The 21976-nt window shown below is 42.5% G+C and overlaps 1 protein-coding gene across 1 annotated transcript in view; it reads right to left on the reverse strand.

Annotated features, from left to right (window-relative positions):
* APOB (apolipoprotein B) overlaps positions 1 to 5755 on the reverse strand; it is a 109521-nt gene extending 103766 nt beyond the window's left edge. Inside the window, exon 1 of the mRNA XM_068124702.2 lies at positions 5345 to 5755. Coding sequence (XP_067980803.2) covers positions 5345 to 5399 — 55 coding nt within the window. The 5' untranslated portion in view covers positions 5400 to 5755. The remainder of the gene's footprint in view (positions 1 to 5344) is intronic.
* Positions 5756 to 21976: the final 16221 nt, after the last annotated feature.

Genomic DNA, 21976 nt, shown 5'->3' on the forward strand with positions numbered 1-21976 from the left:
GCCTCGCCTTACTCTTTTGCTCTGTTGAAGGGTTAACATCTGAAACGTCAGCCTCACCTTACTCTTTTGCTCTGGTGAAGGGTTAACATCTGAAACGTCAGCCTCGCCTTCCTCTTTTGCTCTGGTGAAGGGTTAACATCTGAAACGTCAGCCTCGCCTTACTCTTTTGCTCTGTTGAAGGGTTAACGTCTGAAACGTCAGCCTCGCCTTACTCTTTTGCTCTGTTGAAGGGTTAACATCTGAAACGTCAGCCTCGCCTTACTCTTTTGCTCTAGTGATGGGTTAACATGTGAAACGTCAGCCCTCGCCTTACTCTTTTGCTCTGATGAAGAATTAACATCTGAAACGTCAGCCCCGCCTTACTCTTTTGCTCTGTTGAAGGGTTAACATCTGAAACGTTAGCCTCGCCTTACTCTTTTGCTCTGTTCAAGGGTTAACATCTGAAACGTCAGCCCCGCCTTACTCTTTTGCTCTGTTGAAGGGTTAACATCTGAAACGTCAGCCTCGCCTTACTCTTTTGCTCTGGTGATGGGTTAACATCTGAAACGTCAGCCTCGCCTTACTCTTTTGCTCTGTTGAAGGGTTAACGCCTGGAACGTCAGCCTCACCTTACTCTTTTGCTCTGGTGAAGGGTTAACATCTGAAACGTCAGCCTCGCCTTACTCTTTTGCTCTGTTGAAGGGTTAACATCTGAAATGTCAGCCTCACCTTACTCTTTTGCTCTGGTGAAGGGTTAACATCTGAAACGTCAGCCTCGCCTTACTCTTTTGCTCTGGTGAAGGGTTAACATCTGAAACGTCAGCCTCGCCTTACTCCTTTGCTCTGTTGAAGGGTTAACATCTGAAACGTCAGCCTCACCTTACTCTTTTGCTCTGGTGAAGGGTTAACATCTGAAACGTCAGCCTCACCTTACTCTTTTGCTCTGGTGAACGGTTAACATCTGAAACGTCAGCCTCGCCTTACTCTTTTGCTCTGGTGAAGGGTTAACTTCTGAAATGTCAGCCTCACCTTACTCTTTTGCTCTGGTGAACGGTTAACATCTGAAATGTCAGCCTCGCCTTACTATTTTACTCTGTTGAAGGGTTAACATCTAAAACGTCAGCCTCACCTTCCTCTTTTGCTCTGGTGAAGGGTTAACATCTGAAATGTCAGCCTCGCCTTGCTCTTTTGCTCTGGTGAAGGGTTAACATCTGAAACGTCAGCTTCTCATTGCTCTTTTGAAGGGTTAATGTCAGAAACGTCAGCCTCGCCTTGCTCTTGTGTAGGGTTAACGTCGCAAACGTAAGCTTCTTATTGCTTCACACGGCAGTTAACATACCTCAATCAACATTCTGTTGATTTTACCAATATTAAGAAAAACACGTTTAACGCTTTTACCATTCAAAGATGAATTGTTGAAACGGATTTCGAGCATTACAAAGATAAAGACATTATCATGATAAAAATACATTATACTGATAACGACATTATAATGATAAAAATACATTATACTGATAACGACATTATAATGATAAAAATACATTATACTGATAACGACATTATAATGATAAAAATACATTATACTGATAACGACATTATAATGATAAAAATACATTATACTGATAACGACATTATAATGATAAAAATACATTATACTGATAACGACATTATAATGATAAAAATACATTATACTGATAAAGACATTATATCATGATAAAAATACATTATACTGACAACGACATTATAATGATAAAAATACATTATACTGATAACGACATTATAATGATAAAAATACATTATACTGACAACGACATTATAATGATAAAAATACATTATACTAATAACGACATTATAACGATAAAATACATTATACTGATAACGACATTATACTAATAACGACATTATAATGATAAAATACATTATACTGATAACGACATTATAATGATAAAAAATACATTATACTGATAAAGACATAATAATGATAAAAATACATTATACTGATAACGACATTATAATGATAAAAAATACATTATACTGATAACGACATAATAATGATAAAAATACATTATACTGATAACGACATTATAATGATAAAAAATACATTATACTGATAACGACATTATAATGATAAAAATACATTATACTGACAACGACATTATAATGATAAAAAAAATATTATACTGATAACGACATTATAATGATAAAAATACATTATACTGATAACGACATTATAATGATAAAAATACATTATACTGATAACGACATTACAATGATAAAAATACATTATACTGATAACGACATTATAATGATAAAAAATACATTATACTGATAACGACATTATAATGATAAAAATACATTATACTGATAACGACATTATAATGATAAAAATACATTATACTGATGACGACATTAAAATGATAAAAATACATTTTACTGATAAACACATTATAATGATAAAATACATTATACTGATAACGACATTATACTAATAACGACATTATAATGATAAAAATACATTGTACTGATAAAGACATTATCATGATAAAAATACATTATACTGATAACGACATTATACTAATAACGACATTATAATGATAAAAATACATTGTACTGATAAAGACATTATCATGATAAAAATACATTATACTGATAACGACATTATACTTATAACGACATTATAATGATAAAAATACATAATACTGATAACGACATTATACTAATCACGACATTATAATGATAAAAATACATTGTACTGATAAAGACATTATCATGATAAAAATACATTATACTGATAACGACATTATACTAATAACGACATTATAATGATAAAAATACATTGTACCGATAAAGACATTATAATGATAAAAATACATTATACGAATAACGACATTATAACGATAAAATACATTATACTGATAACGACATTATACTAATAACGACATTATAATGATAAAAATACATAATACTGACAACGACATTATAATGATAAAAATACATTATACTGATAACGACATTATAATGATAAAATACATTATACTGATAACGACATTATAATGATAAAAAATACATTATACTGATAATGACATTAAAATGATAAAAATACATTATACTGATAACGACATTATTATGATAAAAAATACATTATACTATTAACGACATTATAATGATAAAAAATACATTATACTGATAACGACATTATAATGATAAAAAATACATTATACTGATAACGACATTATAATGATAAAAATACATTATACTGATAACGACATTATAATGATAAAAAATACATTATACTGATAACGACATTAGACTAATAACGATATTATAATGATAAAATACATTATACTGATAACGACATTATACTAATAACGATATTATAATGATAAAATACATTATACTGATCACGACATTATACTAATAACGACATTATAATGATAAAATACATTATACTGATCACGACTTTATACTAATAACGACATTATAATGATAAAATACATTATACTGATAACGACATTATACTAACTAGCAACGGCATTATAATGACAAAGACATTTTAATGATAAAAAAGAAGAAAATTGTTTAAGTTATCTGCATTGAAGGATTACAAGGTGCTGAACCTTATCATGGTGCTGAACCTTTACATGGTGCTGAACCTTTACATGGTGCTGAACCTTTACATGGTGCTGAACCTTTACATGGTGCTGAACCTTAACATGGTGCTGGACCTTAACATGGTGCTGAACCTTTACAAGGTGCTGGACCTTAACATGGTGCTGAACCTTTACATGGTGCTGAACTTTACTTGGTGCTGAACCTTTACTCTGTGCTGAAATTTTACAAGGTGCTGAACCTTTACCATCTACTGAACCTTTACCATCTACTGAACCTTTACATGGTACTGAACCTTTACCATCTGCTGAACCTTTACATGGTACTGAACCTTTACCATCTACTGAACCTTTACATGGTACTGAACCTTTACCATCTGCTGAACCTTTACATGGTGCTGAACCTTTACATGGTGCTGAACCTTTACATGGTACTGAACCTTTACATGGTGCTGAACCTTTACCATCTACTTAACCTTTACATGGTGCTGAACCTTTACCATCTGCTGAACCTTTACATGGTGCTGAACCTTTACATGGTGCTGGACCTTTACTCTGTGCTGAAATTTTACAAGGTGCTGAAGCAAAAGAGCAACCTGTTGTTGCACTGACGAAGTGTAAAGGCCGAAATGTCGGCATATTATGTCCTTCATATCAGATAACTTTTATGAATACCTTTTTATTTTTTATATTACCTTGTGCCATCGAATATAATTTTTTTTCATGAATATATTACCTTGTGCCACCGAATATAATTTTTTTTCATGAATATATTACCTTGTGCCACCGAATATAATTTATTTTTATGAATATATTATTACCTTGTGCCACCGAAACAAACCGCTAGTTTTGTGCTGGAATTAACAACTACATGACAATGACACACCAATAATTGTCTCTAAGTAGTGAATAAAGATTTCCGCAAAAAAGTTCGGCTTGATTCTAACTTAGAAAATAAAAAATATGGCCCATCAGCCCTGGGCGCTCACCTGGTAGAATAAAGCAGTGTAATACACTGACTAAAGGTATTTTAAACAGTATCACAGTATTTTAAACCAATTGCAATGGTTGCTAGAAGACAAGGTGAATCATACGAAGGTAATCATAAGAGTTTAAACAAAAAAAATACCTATTTTGGGGGGCAAACCCCCCAAGCCGTATACCTCCTCAGACCCCAATTTTTCTAATGCCTTGGACAAACTTCGGTACATCACAGGTGATGAAGGTTGTGGTCAAGTTTCATCGAAATTGTTTGTTTAGTTTCTGAGAAAAAAAGCAAATACCTATTTTGGGGGGTCCAACCTGGATCCACTTTGACCCCCGGTAGACCCACCTTAGACGCCGACTTTTTTAATGCCGTGAACAAACTTTAGTCACAACACAACAAATATCATTTGTGCCAAATTTGGTCACAATCCCATCAGCGGTTTCAGAGAAGAAGTTTCAAGTGTTTACGGACGGACCGACGCGCCATCGCATAAGCTCCCCTGAACTTCGTTCCAGGTGAGCTAAAAATGTATCAAAGTTACAGGTTCATTCGTCGATTACTTTGTGGGCGTTTGGTTTTCAGGTAGCACATAATTTACATGAGGGAAGTTGGAAAAGAGTACCTGAGCAATACTTGTAAATGACCAAGGGTTTTCTCAGCCAACGCTAACAATCTACCCATTTTGGGGATGGCATTCCAGGGTAATTACAAACGATCCCACATTCTATCGAGACCGAGTTTCATGGCACCAGGGGTGAAGATCACGTACCTGGGTGCGCCAACGCCAGGAGCGCGAGTAGCAGGTACGGCTTGAGCCGGTCCATGGTCGATGGACGACGTAACAATCCGGAGACCCTGAAGTTGTCCTGAGTTGGTCCTTCGAAAACGGCAGCCACGAGGGGTCTGGGGAGCGCGGGTGCACACCTTCCTATATACGCGCACACGCCCCGTGACCTGGGAGAGGTGAGGGTCTATCACCGAGAAAGATCGTTCGAGCGAAGGTCGCTCGGGGCTCCGCCAAAGCACGAGAGATGACGATAGATCTTTACGGGGTTCAAACTCCCATCGGGCGGAACAACGTACCTGGTTTCGTGCTTCGGTAGAGTAAGCATATATATGGGGGTTACGATCAGGGGAGGGGGATCTCTACAGGAGGCTAACCCTAACCCACTCACTCACTGGTCAATCCCCCACTATACGCTCGACCTCCCCCACCTCCACCTCACAATCACCGTCACGTGGTAATAATTGATTTCCTTAAATTAAAAAAACATTTATTCTGTGATTTTCGACCCTTTATCTTACCGGTTGTAATAATATTTGGTCTTTCGTGCCCCCGGGGTTAATTGATGAAAACACCTGGGACGACCAATGCAACCCCCTTTTATAAATGGTTAGGGACGTCCCTATACGGGAAGGTAGCAGTGGAGACCCTTTGTCCGAATGATCGCAAGTTCGTTGTCCCGTTGTTTTAAAGTCCGTACTCTGTCCGGGAGGTCAAGGCTGCCGGGTACCGGCACACAATGGCCTAACCTCTTGCGAGGGACTGTGGCATCTGGTCCGTCAGTTAACACGAGTCATCGGCTTAAGGTCCCCTCCGAGGGTAACGTCACGTCACATCGCACAAATCACGTAGTTTATTGTTACCTCCGTCACCGAAGGTTATGTTCTCACTCCTGTCTGTTTGTCTGTCTGTCTGTGGGCAGGATATCTCAAAACGTTGTGGACGGGTTCCGACGAAAATTTGTGGACACGTTGGGTGTTTGACAAGGACGAAATGATTCGATTTGGTTTCGATTCGGATCCGGAGATTAGAATTTTAAAAGTGATTATTCACCATTGATATAGCACCAAAACAGGGGTAATGCATGTCGGCCTGGGCTCACCTGGTAGAACCAGGGAAACACTGGTAGGTGTGGATGACGCACAAAATATGGAAGGGAGGATAACGCAAATACCTATTTTGATTTTGGGGCGCAAACCCAGATTTTTTTTGTGCCGTGAACAAACTTTAATCCATCGCAGGTGCTCAAGGTTGTGGACAAGTTTCATCAAAATCGTGTGTGGAGTTACGAAGAAGAGAGCAAATACCTATTTTGGGGTTAAACCCCACCTCCCCCCTTAGACCCCTAAAATGAGCGCAGATTCTGATGCGGTCAATACACCTTCGTTAGGTATCAGATATGAAGCTTGTGGCCAAGTTTCATCAAAAAGTTGTTTGGTTCAAGCGATAATGACTGAAGTGTGTACAGAATCATTCACTCATTCACTGACCGACTGACTAAGTAACTTACCTACGGACACTGTTTGATCTCATAAGCTCGTCGGACTAAAGTCCAGGTGAGCTAAAAACGATATACAGTGCGTATCAAAAAAAAGGTAATCCGAATTCAAGGGGTTAATATGCAAAGGTTATTTATTTTGACAATTTACATGTGGTTTACTAATTAAGAGGAGATCCTCAGCTTTCCATTGATACCTTCCATGCATCATTGCTGTCACACATGCCCGAGTACATGTTCATTGAAAATGACAAGTTCAAATCGCATTTTTACAAGTTCGGCTAATCGATGCAAGTCAGGATAATTGGTGCAAAATGAACGTCAGATGTGAACGTTTCTCAGGAATGATTGGCCTTTATGCACCCACACCTTCAACATGTCCACCTCCCCTTTCAACACAAAGCTCACAGCGGCGGAGCATGCCCTGAACTTCTCGTCTCACCATAGCCGGGTCATTGCGCAAAGCATCCACTTCATGTCGAATACGGCCCTGCAATTCGTCAAGATCACGGGGAGAAGTTACGAACACCTTGTTCTTTAAATGTCCCCAAAATAAATAATCACATGGTGTGAGGTCAGGTGATCTTGGTGGCCATTCCACTGCATGGTTGAGGGCGATGACTCAGTCTCCAAAGAGTTCCCTCAGTCGATCTCGGACAGCGATAAGACGATGTTCCGGGGTTGCCGTCTTGGGCCCACCAGAGATATCTGAAGACACCACGAACCTGTCGCTCAACATTCTCCTCCAGCTGCGGTAAAACTTCATTATTGATCATCTGCAGATACCTGTTACCATTGACATTCCTTTGAAAGAAAAATGGTCCGATCACCTGACCACTTTCACAAAGTCCCAACAAAACAGTCCACTTTTGTCGATTCATGTTGGTGTCAAAATTAAATTCTGGGGGTTGTCTTGTCAGTGTATATTCAAGAACATTATGGGTATTGACCTTGCCATCCATGGCGAAAGCAGCTTCGTCGCCGATAACGAGATACCGCAGGAAATTAACATCTGCTTCGCAACGTGCTATCAACCATCTGGCAAGCACCAGCCTCCTGGCAAAATCCCCTGGCGTAAGTTGATGCCGGATGTGAATCCGATGTGGATGTTGGTGGAGGTCCAGTCTTTTGATTCGGTTGAATGTTGCCGAAGGCAATCACGTCCCATTTCGTCTTGCGCTGGTATCCTTAGGATGCTCCAAAACTTGCTGCCTTACTGCTGCAATGGTCATTTCCAATTGCCCAGTGCACCTCCTACCAGAATTCTCCTTGTTGCGGTTGAGGCTAGTGCCATGCTCTTGGTATTTTCTAACATTCACCCAGATGGTTTTGGCTGCTGGAGGCTCCCCTTCTGGGAAACGTTCCCTGAACGCATCACGAGTTCGCTGCAAACTTCCAGTTTGGTGAAAGGTTGTAACCACAAAGGTCTGCTGTTCAGTCGTAAGTTGAACCATCTTTTCAATGACTCAGACTGTCTCGAAACCCATACACTGTAGGCCCATCTTAAATACCCATCTTAAACAAAGGACGACGCAACCGCCGATTACCAGACCAGCTTAACAATTTTACAAAATCAACTTGGCAGTCGACAAGTAATGCGTCCATTTAAAACTATCTTGCACCGATTAGCCAAACTTGTAAAAATGCGATTTGAACTTGTCATTTTCAATGAACATGTACTCGGTCATGTGTGACAGCAATGACGCGTGAAAGGCATCAATGAAAAGCTGAGGATCTCCTCATAATTGGTAAACCACATGTAAATTGTCAAACTAAATAACCTTTGCATATTAACCCCTTGAATTCGGATTACCTTTTTTTTTATACACACTGTATAGCATGATATTTCAAAAAGTTATCGATGGGTTATGACAAAACTTGGTGGATGAGTTGAGTGTGTAACAAGAACAAGCCGATTACATTTTGGTTCAGGTCCGAATCCAGATCTATCCGATCAATGGGATACAAAACGTAAACTGTTCAGCCTGGCGGAGGTGTGCTCCCTACCAAGTGTTGTTCTACAGGGTGAGTCATAAGTCCCAGAACACGATTTTAGATTGTGTAGATTTGATTTGGTAGACAAGATTTGTTTATACCATTTAACAAGGTGAGCCATAAGCCACAGGATTAACTAGATGGTATTCATAGAATACTTACCCTGCGCAGTCAACTTGGTGTGAGCCAACTCTTCTGTTTTTGAAAAAAAAAAAAATTTGATCAAATATGGCTGCCAGACCAGGTGAACGATGACATCATACATTTATATTCTCTAATATAATTGTTGCATAGATCACGCTCAATACATTTCAAACTGATCAGACTAAGTGTTGTCCCTGTCGAATCATGACGTCACAATTTTGGCACCAATGACGTCATCGTTAACAACACCTATTCCCCATATGGAGTTCTTTTCAATGAGCCACGTTTTAATTTTTGCCATGCAGCGGTTTTGGAGATATAGAGGTGCAACGTTTTTCGGTTTTTCCGAGATGGCGCCTGTGCCACATGATCTATGATGTAATGATTATCATTAAAATGTTCTAAAGGAGGAGGCGCTCCTATGGTGAAAATTTCGTGTCCATCAGACCAAAGGTTGCTGAGAACAAAAATTCAGAATGATCGGATGTGTTGTATTTGTCGAATTATGACCTCATAAAAAAGGCACCGATGACATCATCATTAACAAACCTTATTCCTCATGCGGAGTAGTTGACAATGAGCCAGGTCTCAAGTTTTTCCATGGAGTGGTTTCAGAGATATAGAGGTGTGAAGTTTTTCCAAGATGGCGTCTTTACCACGTGACCTATGACGTCATAATTATCATTGAAATATTCTACAGGAGGAGGCCCTCCTATGGTGAAAATTTCATGTCAATCAGGCCAAAAATTTCAGAGAAAAAAAATTCATACTGATCAAAACAAGCGCTGTACTTGTCAAATTACGATGTCATAATTAAGGTCCCGATAACATCATCATTAACATATCTTATTCCCCAAGGGGAGTACTTGACAATGAGCCATGTTTCAATTATTTTCCATGGAGCGGTTTCGGAGATATAGAGGTGCAACTTTTTCGATTTTTCCAAGATGGCACCTGTACCACGTGACCTATGACGTCATAATTATCATTAAAAAAATTATACAGGAGGAGCCGCTCATATTCTGAAAATTTCGTATCCATCAGACTAACAGTTGCAGAGGAAATATTTTTCATACTGATCAGATAAAGCATGGTACCTGTCGAAGTATGATGTCATAATAAAGGTACCGATGACATTATCATCAACATATCTTATTCTCCATGGGGAGTAGTTGACAATGAGCCAGGTCTAAAAAAATTCCATGGAGTGGTTTCAGAGATATAGAGGTGCGAAGTTTTCCAAGATGAGCCATGTTTACAGATATATTAAGAAGTACAGATATATTCAAGGTACACTCCTCCCATGCCAAATAATTAACATATCCTCCAGTGCACGACATTGCCGGGGCACCTTAGGCACCTGCAATGCCGCCGTACAGCACATAAAGACCATTGGGATGGAGAGAGGTACGATAATTTATTGATTAACTGCACAATTAAATAAATACATAATAATCGTAAAATAATTAATTTATTAATCAATTGGATAATAGCATACCTAAACCACCAGTGTTTCATCTGAAGCTGTTACCTTTTGAAAATTAATTAAATAATTAATGAATCCAAAATTTAATAATAGATTGATTAATTGATTAATCAACAAAAAATTATTCGATTAATTGATTTATCAACAAATCATAAATATCCTGTATAGCCAAATAACTTGGTCATTGTCATGTCCAAATATCAGTTTCCTAGCTCAAAATGTGCCTGAGATATTGCCCAGATGAGAAAGAAAATAAATAAGTGATTCATAATGAAAATAAATAAACAACAAGACGTCATGTGGAGCCACGATGCTTGTAAAATCCACCCCTCCCCTCCCCACTCCCAAAAAACGTGGCCATTGATCAATCAAATTGTCCATTTCATCAAGATTAAAATTGATGATCTTGATCAAAGCCCGGGTCAATAGGATTAAAAGTGACGATTTTTCAGATGAAAATTTATTTTAAAAGTTTTACTTTGAGTTGGCCTTTGACATTTTGACCTTAAAAATAGTTGGTTTCCCAATTCAGTGAGGCACTATGCAAATGCTGTTACATTTTCAAGTCAATCGGATGAAAATTGATGATTTCGGAAGTTTGATCTTGAGTTGACCTTTGACCTTTTGATCTCAAAAATATTTGGTTTCCCAATTTAGTGACTCAATATACAAATGTTGTTCAATTTTCAAGTCAAACGGATGAAAAATGGGCAATTTTAGAAATTTGACCTCCAGATGACCTTTGACGGCAAAATCAATAGGCTTCTCAACTGTGACGACCTCTACAACTTGGTGAAGTTTCATTACGATCGGTTTAGAATTGTGACCTATAGGCGAGTGACAAACAACCAAACAAACAGACAGACAGACAGAATAACAAACGCAACTGAATCTTTGATTTTGCAAGTAAGAAGTATTGTAGTATAACTAAATTATCAATCAATTGGGTAATAGCATACTTAAACCACCACCATTTCATCCGAATCTGTAACTTAAAAAAAATTCATCAAGTCGTTTTTCATAAATCGATGAAGTCATTAAACGAATAATTAAATAATTAATCGATTAATTGATTGATCAATAAATAAATAAATCAAAAATACCCTTTACAGCCAAATTACTTGGTCATTATCATGTCCAAATATCAGCATCCCAGCTCAAAAGGTGCCTGAGATATTGCCCAGAAGAGAGAAAAAAGTACTTAATAAATCGATAATAATTAAGTTATTAATCAATTAATTGATTAATCGAAAAAGAAAAAAAATTTTTTTTTGCCAAAGAACCTGCTCACTATTGTGCCAAAATTTTAGCTTCCTAGTTCAAAGGATGGCTGAGATATCGCACGGACAAACAAACAAGAAAAAAAAATCGGTCACAGACCGAGGACTTGCCGGAATGTACTTTTTTATTGGCCATTTTGGATCATTAAAAGTAGATAATGACCTCTGCCAAAGTTCAAACGATGTGGGTTTAATCTCTACATGAGAGAATTCCACATAGCTATTTGGGCGGTGTATAAGCTAACAGATCGCTGTCTCCATCGATCTTGCCAAGGCCGTGACACCTATCGGCTCAAAATCCTTTTAACTGTTGACTTGGTAGTTTTTACAATGAAGGAAACACGTATCAGGAGTACATACGACATAGCGATTGTGAATGTGACAGCTCTGAGGCGTCTTTCGCTTCGCATCGCAGTGACGGCGAGCACCAACATGGCGGCTGTAAGATTATTATTGAAATTCTAAAGATACTGTTTAGATTTTGATGATTTGCGTGTGATATGATTTAACGGATGTTTATATAAATCGTTTAAAATTTAAAAAAGCCTTCAATTTCTCATATTTTGCCTTTTCATTTGGGCCTCCCAATTGAAGCCCTGCCCGTAGGGTGGGTACCGTTGCGAGTTAGCAAAAAACGATTTTCACGTTTGGGGTGACCTTGAGCTTGACCTTGGTACCTAGAGAGTTAAAAAGTGGGCACAGTCTATTCCAGGGCAAGGCAAATATGTGTGTAAAGTATGGCGATGTGCAACGATGTGTGGCGATGTGTAAAGCCATCTGCAACGATGTAGACGTAGTATTGCACACAAACAGACAGACAGAAAATCGGTCAGAGACCGAAGACTTGCCGGAATGTACTTTTTGTATTTACGCTAAGCAATGGAAGGTAACTGAGTAAGTGTATGCATATCTCTAGTCCTTTCAGAGTTGTAGTGGTTTTAAATATATCTTCATTGAAAACTTGGCCCCCTGACCTTTGACCCCAAAAAATAATTAAAACTAAGCATTTTTGACTATTTTATGCCGCATGTTATTTTTCGGGAATTGAATAATGAACATTTTGGTGTTAGACAGAAGGGAATCGGAGGTCACTTTCAAGTCAAGTGATCTTTCAAGGTCACTCAAGGTCACAGGTCATGGTGCCAAATGAAATGTCGTATGTGACTTCCTATATGTCAGTAACAGTAAGTGTATGCATATCTCTTGTACTTTTAGAGTTATATCCGGCAAAGCCGGTGTTGTGAATGAACGCGTACATATTATGTTGAAAAGCCAGATTTTGCTGGATCCTTTAAGAATTTCGAAGCTTTGACACACCAAATCGCTCCATGGAGGCCGCCATCTTGCGGATGCGGAAGTATGCATAAAAAATTTCGAAAAAGCTCAATAGGAGTTTGTTTCACCCGTCTTTGTTTGATTCACAATCTTATGCCCTCTAATTTGCAATTAAAATACTTTAAGACCAACCTCATTCCCCGGGCCCGCATGGGCCCTGGTTATCTTCAACGAAAATCTTCACCAAACACCAGAACCAATGAGATTCGAGCATTTGAAAAAATATTTCAAAAAAGCTTATTACCGCGTTTCGGAAGCTGAAAACGGCGTCAAATATTCTAAAATTGACGAGGAATTATTTTTTAGAAATCTCGCGGCCATAGGGGATAGTTTTTCACGGCCGGAAATATCTGAAGTTGAGACGGAATTCACCGAATTATAGCCGGCGAAGCCGGTGTTGTGAATGAACGGTGTTGCCGGTTTTGTGAAAATAGTGGCAAGAGGCTTTGGCTTCGCCGGCTCATTGCGGCTTTGCAGTCGGGTCATATTAGTGATTTGAAATATATTTTAAATGAAAACTCGACCCCCATGATTTCACGTTTTGGGTGACCTTGACAATAAGGATAACAAGAAAAAGAGCAATCAGAGATTGCAAACCCTCGCCAGGATGTATTTTCAGTGGTTGTTAAGGCTTTTGTGTTAAAACAAATATGGCGGCTGAACCACGTGACCGATGACGTCATCATTATTTGTTTTCTAAACTAATTTATTTCTCGATTATGCTCAAGAAATTTCATCTTGATCGGATGAAGTTTTGTACTTGTCGAATTATGACGTCATAATGGAGGCACCCATGACATCATCATTAACATATTTTATTCGCCATGGAGAGTTCTTTACAATGAGTCATGTCTCAAATTTTTCTATTCAGCACTTTCGGAGATATTGAGGTGCAAAATTTTTCGGTTTTTCCAAGATGGCGGCCAAACCACTTGACCGATGACGTTATCATTATTTATTTTTTCTCCACCAGTTTATGCTGACATTGCACTCAAGAAATTGCATCTTGATTGAATGAAGTTTTGTACTTGTCGAATTATCGAATTTTGATGTCATAATGGAGGCCTTGGGCCTAGAGAGTTAAAATTGGGCACAGTCTATTCCAGGGCAAGACATGTATGTGTGTAAAGTATGGTGATGCTATGTGCAACGATGTAGACGTAGTGCTGCGCACAAACAAACAAACAGACAAACCAACCAACCAACATATTTGCCGGAATCTTTTCCGGCAAGTAACAAACCAACCAACCAACATACTTGCCGGAATCCTTTCCGGCAAGTAAAAAACCAACCAACCAACATACTTGCCGGAATCTTTTCCGGCAAGTAACAAACAGACAGACAAACAGACAGACAAACCAACCGATCAACATACTTGCCGGAATCTTTTCCGGCAAGTGATAAACAGACAAACCAACCAATCAACATACTTGCCGGAATCTTTTCCGGCAAGTAACAAGTGCAGATACATTCAAAGTATACTGCCCCCTTGCCAAATAGAGAAATAGCATATCCTCCAGTGATGAACAGGGGAACGAGGATACGATGCCGGCCCACAACTGCTTCCGCCAGAACGTCAGATGGGGAAGGGGTGGAGGGGAGGGATCGTCAGCGCTCAACCGTCTTTCACCAATGTCCGATACCAAGAGGGCAAGATGTCGGTCAGCGCGTTGTTTTATCAGCCATCTCGTGACGTCATCTGTGACTCTCCACCAATCAGCCGACCACTGCATGCTCAGCTCTCCACCAATCAGCGTGCTGCTTCTTGCTCACCCTTCTTTCACCAATCAGTGAGTGCCTTCTTGCTCTGCCCTGGCCAATCAGCAAGTACCTTCTTACCCCGGCCTTCCTGTTGGTCAACTCCCACCCAATCACTGTCCTTCTGGGCGTGGCTCTCGGCCTGTCCTAGCGATGTGTGCCTGCCAGGTGGGATTGTTAGCCCAAGTGCTTGATGCCTGGCTTCCGATTGGTTTTTATTGTTATTTATTGTAATGTGCTTTCAATGGGCACTTCCTGCGCTCGTGTCTATTGCGGTGCCATAAGGGACAAAGGATAAATCACCAAGGGTAAGACGTACAAGGGATAATTTATTCTTATTCCCTAAGCTAGTTAACATGCCCCGCCCCCTAATGACGGGGACAGATATACAACTTATCCGACATCCGGGCTAAACAGGGCCTCTACTTATTACATGGTGGTGGTTCTTCTTCTTCACGACAGTCGGAGCATGTTACCTACACAAATCTACCTGACTCTACATATCATTACCCCACCGACATAACAATACGTTTTAAAATCGCCTTTGTCTCCCATTTCTGAAAACATAAAGCTTAAAAATTTTTTTTTATCACGGGCCCGTTGATGCCTCGGTGCCCGAATGCCCAACTGCTCAGTCGCCCCTGCTTAGGGGATGCATGGAGCATATGGGGAGTATGCCGAAAATTTCGACCATATTTGCATACATAATAATTAGATGGTATCTTCAGAACCCAGGAATTGTTTTTCTTCTTGCTAACCACTCTTTTGTCCTAGCAATGGCTTGATCTCTGATCATCAATTTGGTTTCAGACCAGGTCACTCTACTCTGGACATGCTGCTTCTGCTGTCTCAACAATGGATGGAGGTCCTCAATGCCAAACAGGAAATTAGAGCTGTCTCTCTTGACATATCACGTGCCTTCGACACGGTCTGGCACCCCGCTCTGCTCACCAAACTCTCCTCCTTTGGTATCCATGGAAATCTCCACGCATGGCTGGCGGACTTCCTCTCTAGTCGTCGTCAACGTGTGGCCCTGAATGGGTTTCTCTCATCTCCTCTTCCTGTTCAGGCTGGAGTTCCTCAAGGCAGTGTTCTGGGCCCCGTGCTTTTTCTGGTCTTCATCAATGATCTCTCTGACTCTCTTGAAAATCCTCTCTATCTCTTTGCTGATGACTCCACTCTCTGCCGCTCCATTCCTCTTCCCTCAGATCGGCAGTCTGCAGCCTCCTCACTCTCTGAAGACCTGGACAAAATCACAGACTGGTCAAACAAGTGGACCATGTCTTTCAATCCTGACAAATCTCACACTCTTACTATGTCTCTCCGAAAAGATCGACTGGACAACCCTCCCATCTACTTTCTCAACAATCCTCTCCAAGAAGTTCTGTCGCTCAAGCTTTTGGGTCTCACTATCTGCCATGATCTTTCTTGGGAAAACCACATTTCCAAGCTGGCCTCCAAAGCCAGTCGCCGACTGGGCATCCTCCGTCGTGCGAAGTCCTTCCTCGGCACACCTGAGCTCCTCACCACATACAAGGCTTTCATCCGCAGCTCAATGGAATACTGTTCTCCCCTATGGGCCGGTGCTCCTGCCTCACACCTAGCTCGGCTTCACGCTGTTGAAACCAAAGCTTTCAGAATTATTGGAATCTCCCACGATGAAGCTATCTCTGAGGGCCTTTCACTCACTCACTGCAGGCAGGTAGGTGGTGTTCTGTCTTCTACCGACTCCTCTCCGGCCTTGCACCCCCAGCTCTCTCTGTGCTCTGTCCCCCAAATATTCCTACAGGTCGCACAAGATCTGCCAGCAACCCTCTGATGGTTAAACTGCCGAAATCTCGGCTCTCTGCTCACCTTCACTCTTTCATTCCTCTTTTCTCCCGCCTCTGGAACAAACTCCCTCACTCCCTTCAATCCCACTCCTCCCTCCAGGTCTTTAAAACAGCTGTTCACCACTATCTCTTATCTTCCCCCATCCAAAACCTTGATCTTTTCTACCCCCGCTAATTCACCCCAGATCCACCTTGTTTGAAATTCCAACTTCTTTCCTGGAAGTCCTGGCAGGAATGTCCATATGTTTTATACCTCTCCCACCGCCCCCGTCCCATGCCCCCCCCCCCCCCCCAAAGCCCTCGCCCTCTCTCAGATCTCTCGATGTCTCCATGTCTCTCGGTCCCTGCTCTCAAATGTTGTGTTTGTGTCCTTCCCCCTCTCTCCCCATCTTGTCTACCGCTCCCGATGTTATATGTTTTATGTGTCGGTTTGTCTTTCTGTGTGATAATGTTCGCTCTTTCACGAGCCTCGATCTTGTATACAAAAAAAAAAAAAAAAAAAAAAAAGCAGCGAGAGCAAACCTTCCAAAGAAAACTACTGATAACGATATGTCCGTTTCACCTCTTCTTCATCAAATTTCTTAATCGGTCAAGGTTTACAAGATCTGACTCAAGGCTGTATAGTTGTATTCCAAGAGACAACAGTTTTCGAGAAGCATCGATGAACACCTGTTAATTGACATTGCCATCACAGCGTACAAAGTCTCAAGTCGGTGATAAATAACCCCAGGAACGAACGAACGTTCTTTCTTTCTTTTAACAACTTAGCTTTGCCAGCATACCCTTCCATTGTTCTTATGTAGACCTCGGCACGACATCATCACGATAAGGGACTCCACACGTACGATAAACAGAGTAAGGGTCACACAGAACTGTTGTTTATTGCGCTGTGGAGATTGCCGGTTGCCTCGTGATTGCCAACGATGTGTCTGTCCTTGCCATGTGAGATTGTGAGAGTGAGAGTGACATGGGCATGCTGCTCTAAAAGCTGGTACACACACACACATATATCTATATATATATATATATATATATATATATATATATATATATATATATATATATATATATATATATATATATATATATATATATATATATATATATATATATATATATATATATTGTTGCGGATATGGGATTTGGCCTCCATCCATATCCGCTTGTAAATATTCCCCTATTTCCCCAATACTCCCCAACTATCCCTAATCCCCCATTCCCTAGTCCCATTGTCTGTAAACAACACTCTGTAGCCCCGACCTTCCCCTTTTTCCCCCATTAAATGTCGTGCCCAGGTCCACCGCATCTCACGTAGACAACTATAGGACATCTTGCTAGTTATTCTTAGTTTATGTCAGTTAAGGACTCGTTTCCATTAATTCTGACTCTTCGTTGCACCAGAATGTGATTGTATGGCACCATTAGTAAGTTTAGGACCTCCCAATACCTCCCCGCATCTCTTCCTCATGGAACAACAACACCAACGACAACAACAGCGGCGGCGGCGCGGCGGCCGCGCGGGGAGTGTGCGTCCTCACTCCGGCTTGGTTAGCCGCCATTGAACATGTGCTCCGACGGGGTTACCACGCAGGGGCTCACTGTCAGCTCCTCATCAAGGGCGGAGCCCGGTAACCCCCCGCACCCAATAAGAAGCGGCGGACCGATTCCATCTGGGGCGGAGCTAACGAGCCGAGGGCGTGTCACTCCCCGCTGGGCATGCGCAGGAAGAGGGAGGTGACGTCAGATGCGCCTGAGCTTGGAGAAGAAAGGACGCCACCTCCTAGCGCTGAGAAATACCTCCCCGCCTCTCTGGACCGGACCGGGTCGATTCTGCCCCTGAGCCAAGGTGCACCTTGAGCTATCGACTGCCTGCCCTCCCCTGCCATCAATCCCTGTGTAAGTCAGTCTTGTCCCGTTTGTCTGTGGTCTGTCGGGAATAAGATAAGACTGTGTCTAAGTGCCCATCTTGCTGTGCTTTACCTCTTGCCGTGTAATCTAACCGTTCTGCATAACCAATATTATAACCTCCTCCGGAGGTCTTGAGAACTGTACCCCTTGTGTCGTTGCCTTAATCCCAGCCGTTGTGTCCTTTCCTTCATTGATCTAGCGTAGCGCGATTCGGCCAACGTTCGAGTGTAATCGGGTAAACTGTGCGAACACGGCGGCCATTCCGCTCGGCCCATCATAACATCTAAGTCGTGTCCGTAACAATTGGTTGTCAGGAGTTGGATTCGGACCTGGGACTAAATTTGTTAGGCCCAAATTTTGGAACACCAATTGTACTATTAGAGTAACAATTGGTGTCGGGAAGTGAGATTGGACCCGAAGCGCGTTTCACGCGCTCGAAATTATAACGGCGAAATTTGATTGTGTTTTACAAAAATAAAAACCCGAATTTTGAAAGTCGCGCTATGGCAGATCAAGACGGCTGGGTTCCGGTAGAGGAGAGTGAGGCAGGTTCGATCCAGGACCAAATTGAGGGACAAGAGGAGAGCGAAGCAGTGAGGGTGGCAGGCTCGCAAAATAGCGTCGTCGCGCACGAGGTTACGGGCGCGCAAAATGGCGCCTCGCACATGGCCACGGCGACCGCGCCCGCGACCGTAGTAGCGCCACCGGTGGATTTGAACCTTTTTATGATGCAAATGACGGCCCTTATGGAAAAGAATAGTGAGCAATTGGGAGACCAAATTAGAGGTTTGAAAAGCAGTATGGGCCAAATGGGGAACCGGATGGATGCTCAGGGTGAGCGATTGGAGGGCCAAATGGGGTCCAATAGCGAGAAATTGAGGGAGGACATGGGGGCCCAGATCGGAGGGTTAGGGAGTAGAATAGAGGGATTAGGAAACAAATTTGAGGGATTAGACAATAGATTAGGGGAAATACAGGAGGGGTTAATGGGGGTAGAAAACAGAATGGCCGCTCAAGAGAATCAAATGGAAGGGATGCAAAAGGGGTTAGAGGGGTTAGAAAACAGTATGGAAGGCAAATTGAGGGACATGAGGGACCAAGCGGAAAGGGAAGTTAAACAAATGGGGCAGCAGATAGAGGGGGTCAGAATGGGGGTAGAAACCAAACTGGATGCTCACAGGGAGGAAATGGAGCAGATGAGGGTGGCATCAGGGCAGGATATGCAAGTGATGGGAGAAGAGGTGTGAGTGAGGAGGTCGGAGGAGTGCGCGAGGAGGTGAGGCACTGTAAGGAGCACATGGAGAAGGAGGTGAGAAAGGGGACTGTAAAGTTACAAGGGGGCATAGAGGACCTGATGCAGGAGGTGGAACAGCTGACGGAGGGACAAAAAGGACTAACGGAGCAGGTTCAAAAGAACACTGCGGTATTAGGAGGGTTAAAAGCGACACAGAAAGAACTAAAAGACGACTTGATAGCGACGAAGAGGGAATGTCAGATGGTACGTGAGGGACTGACAACGAGGTTGGACGAGGTGACAGAGGTAATGGAGACAAAGGACCGGCAGGTGAGGACACACATGGAAACGGTCAAGGTAGCCTTAGAGGATGAGCTTGAGGAGACGTACCGGGACATAAAAGAGGTGAAGCAGAAATTAGAAGAAGTGGAAGAAGGGGTGAGCGAAATTAAGAAGCGACGGAGAGAGGATAAGAAAGAGATAAAAGAGGAGGTAAAAGAATTGGTCCAAAGTCTGTATTTGGATCGTGATGATGTGCTCATTAACCAGTTGAGGGATTCGCAGGTGATGGAGGAGAAGCGAAGAGGAAGAGGACCCGGTGTAAGTGGTGACCAATATGGTCGTGCGTATGATGCGCCAGGGGATTTAAGAAGCTTGGGGGTCGAGATGGACCCGGGTGTTCGTGAGAGGCCGTTGGTGAAGTGTGCGACAGGTCTGGTGTGCGAAAAAGGAGGTGTGCGAGAAAGTCCGACTCTGGGGTGTGTGAGGAAAAAGTGCATGCCAAGGAGTGAGGGTGCTGGCGAGAGTGAGTCGGTCATGGCGCGTGTGCGAGGGAGCACATGGAAGCGCGTAGTGAGGAGTGTTACGGAGGGTGTAAAGGGAGAATGCACGCCTGTGGTGAGTGTTACAGAGGGTGTAACGGGAGAGTGTGCGCGAGAGAGGTGTGTAACGGACGGGTGCATGAGGAAAGAGTGCGCTGTCGGGAGTAAGGGTGAGTGCGTTGTCACGAGTGGTGGTGAGAGTAGTGAGAGTGACAAGGAGCGTGAGTTGGTTGTGACAGGTGAGCGAGGATGTACACCTGGAATGGAAGGATGCACACCTGGAATGGTATAGCGTGAGTGGGAATGCACGCTGGAATTGGTAGTGAGGCACGTGGTTGGGTGTGCGAGTGAGAGCACACCTGTGATTGTCACAGAGGAGGTGACCGAGGAGGGGGCGCGAAGAGGTGTGTTGGTGAGGTGTGCGACCAACGAATGTGTGCCAAAGTGTTCGGTGGTCAGGTGTGTGACCAAGGCTGGGAGTGGAATGAGTGAACCTGGGTGTGTTAGAGAAGGTACGACGAGGAGCATGGAAACGGCTGGATGTACGAGCAAGAAAGGGGTAGCATATGCTTGTAAGCATCCAGGTGAGGCATCGACGGTAACCGGGTTAGAGGTTAGGTCGACTTTTAGCCGAAGCGGGCCCTCGGTGCGTGCCGGGCTTCGCGTGCCGCGAGAACCAGCGGGGATCCGAGCCACGGCGGGTTCGAAAGGACCGCCGTGCGCGATCCACGCTGGGCCTCGCGTGGAACGGCCGCGTCCGGGCTCCACTAGGCGGAGCGGGCAGCCCGATAGGAAGGGTCGTCATGGCGACCACTTTCTATTGAGACGTGCCGGCAGGTCGAGATCGGGACATTGGATGGCTCCACGCCGAGGTGGTGCGTGGGATCTCGGCCCGGGTAAGCCCCGTCCCTGCCCCGAATGCGGGACGTATCCAGCCGCTGGCACCAAACAACCTGCATGCCTGGCTTGGCTGTACGAAGCCGAGCAGTAGAAGTGAATTGGCGCACCGAGAGGCATTAGTAAGTAGACTGTAATGACGAGGATAGTGTTTTGGCCCCGAAATTAGAGAAAAACAAAATTTGATGATTGGCAAAGGAGTGGCAGTAATGATTGGCAGATGATGGGTAGTGATTGGCAAATTTTTGATTTGTTGAAATTTGATGTGCAAAATTGGTAGTGAGCGATGGGCCTGGTGGGTAAGGGTGGCATCCCTGCCACCCTTCCCATGGAGGGGGCAAAGGAGCTATAGTTTATGGGGTTGATGGCAGTGAAAACTAGCCCGGGTGGGTTATAGTGTAGCAGCATAGCAAACCTGTTGTGAATTTT

This window comes from Myxine glutinosa, chromosome 8, assembly GCF_964187855.1.
Source record: "Myxine glutinosa chromosome 8, kmMyxGlut1.1, whole genome shotgun sequence".
Classification (NCBI taxonomy): Eukaryota; Metazoa; Chordata; class Myxini; order Myxiniformes; family Myxinidae; genus Myxine; species Myxine glutinosa.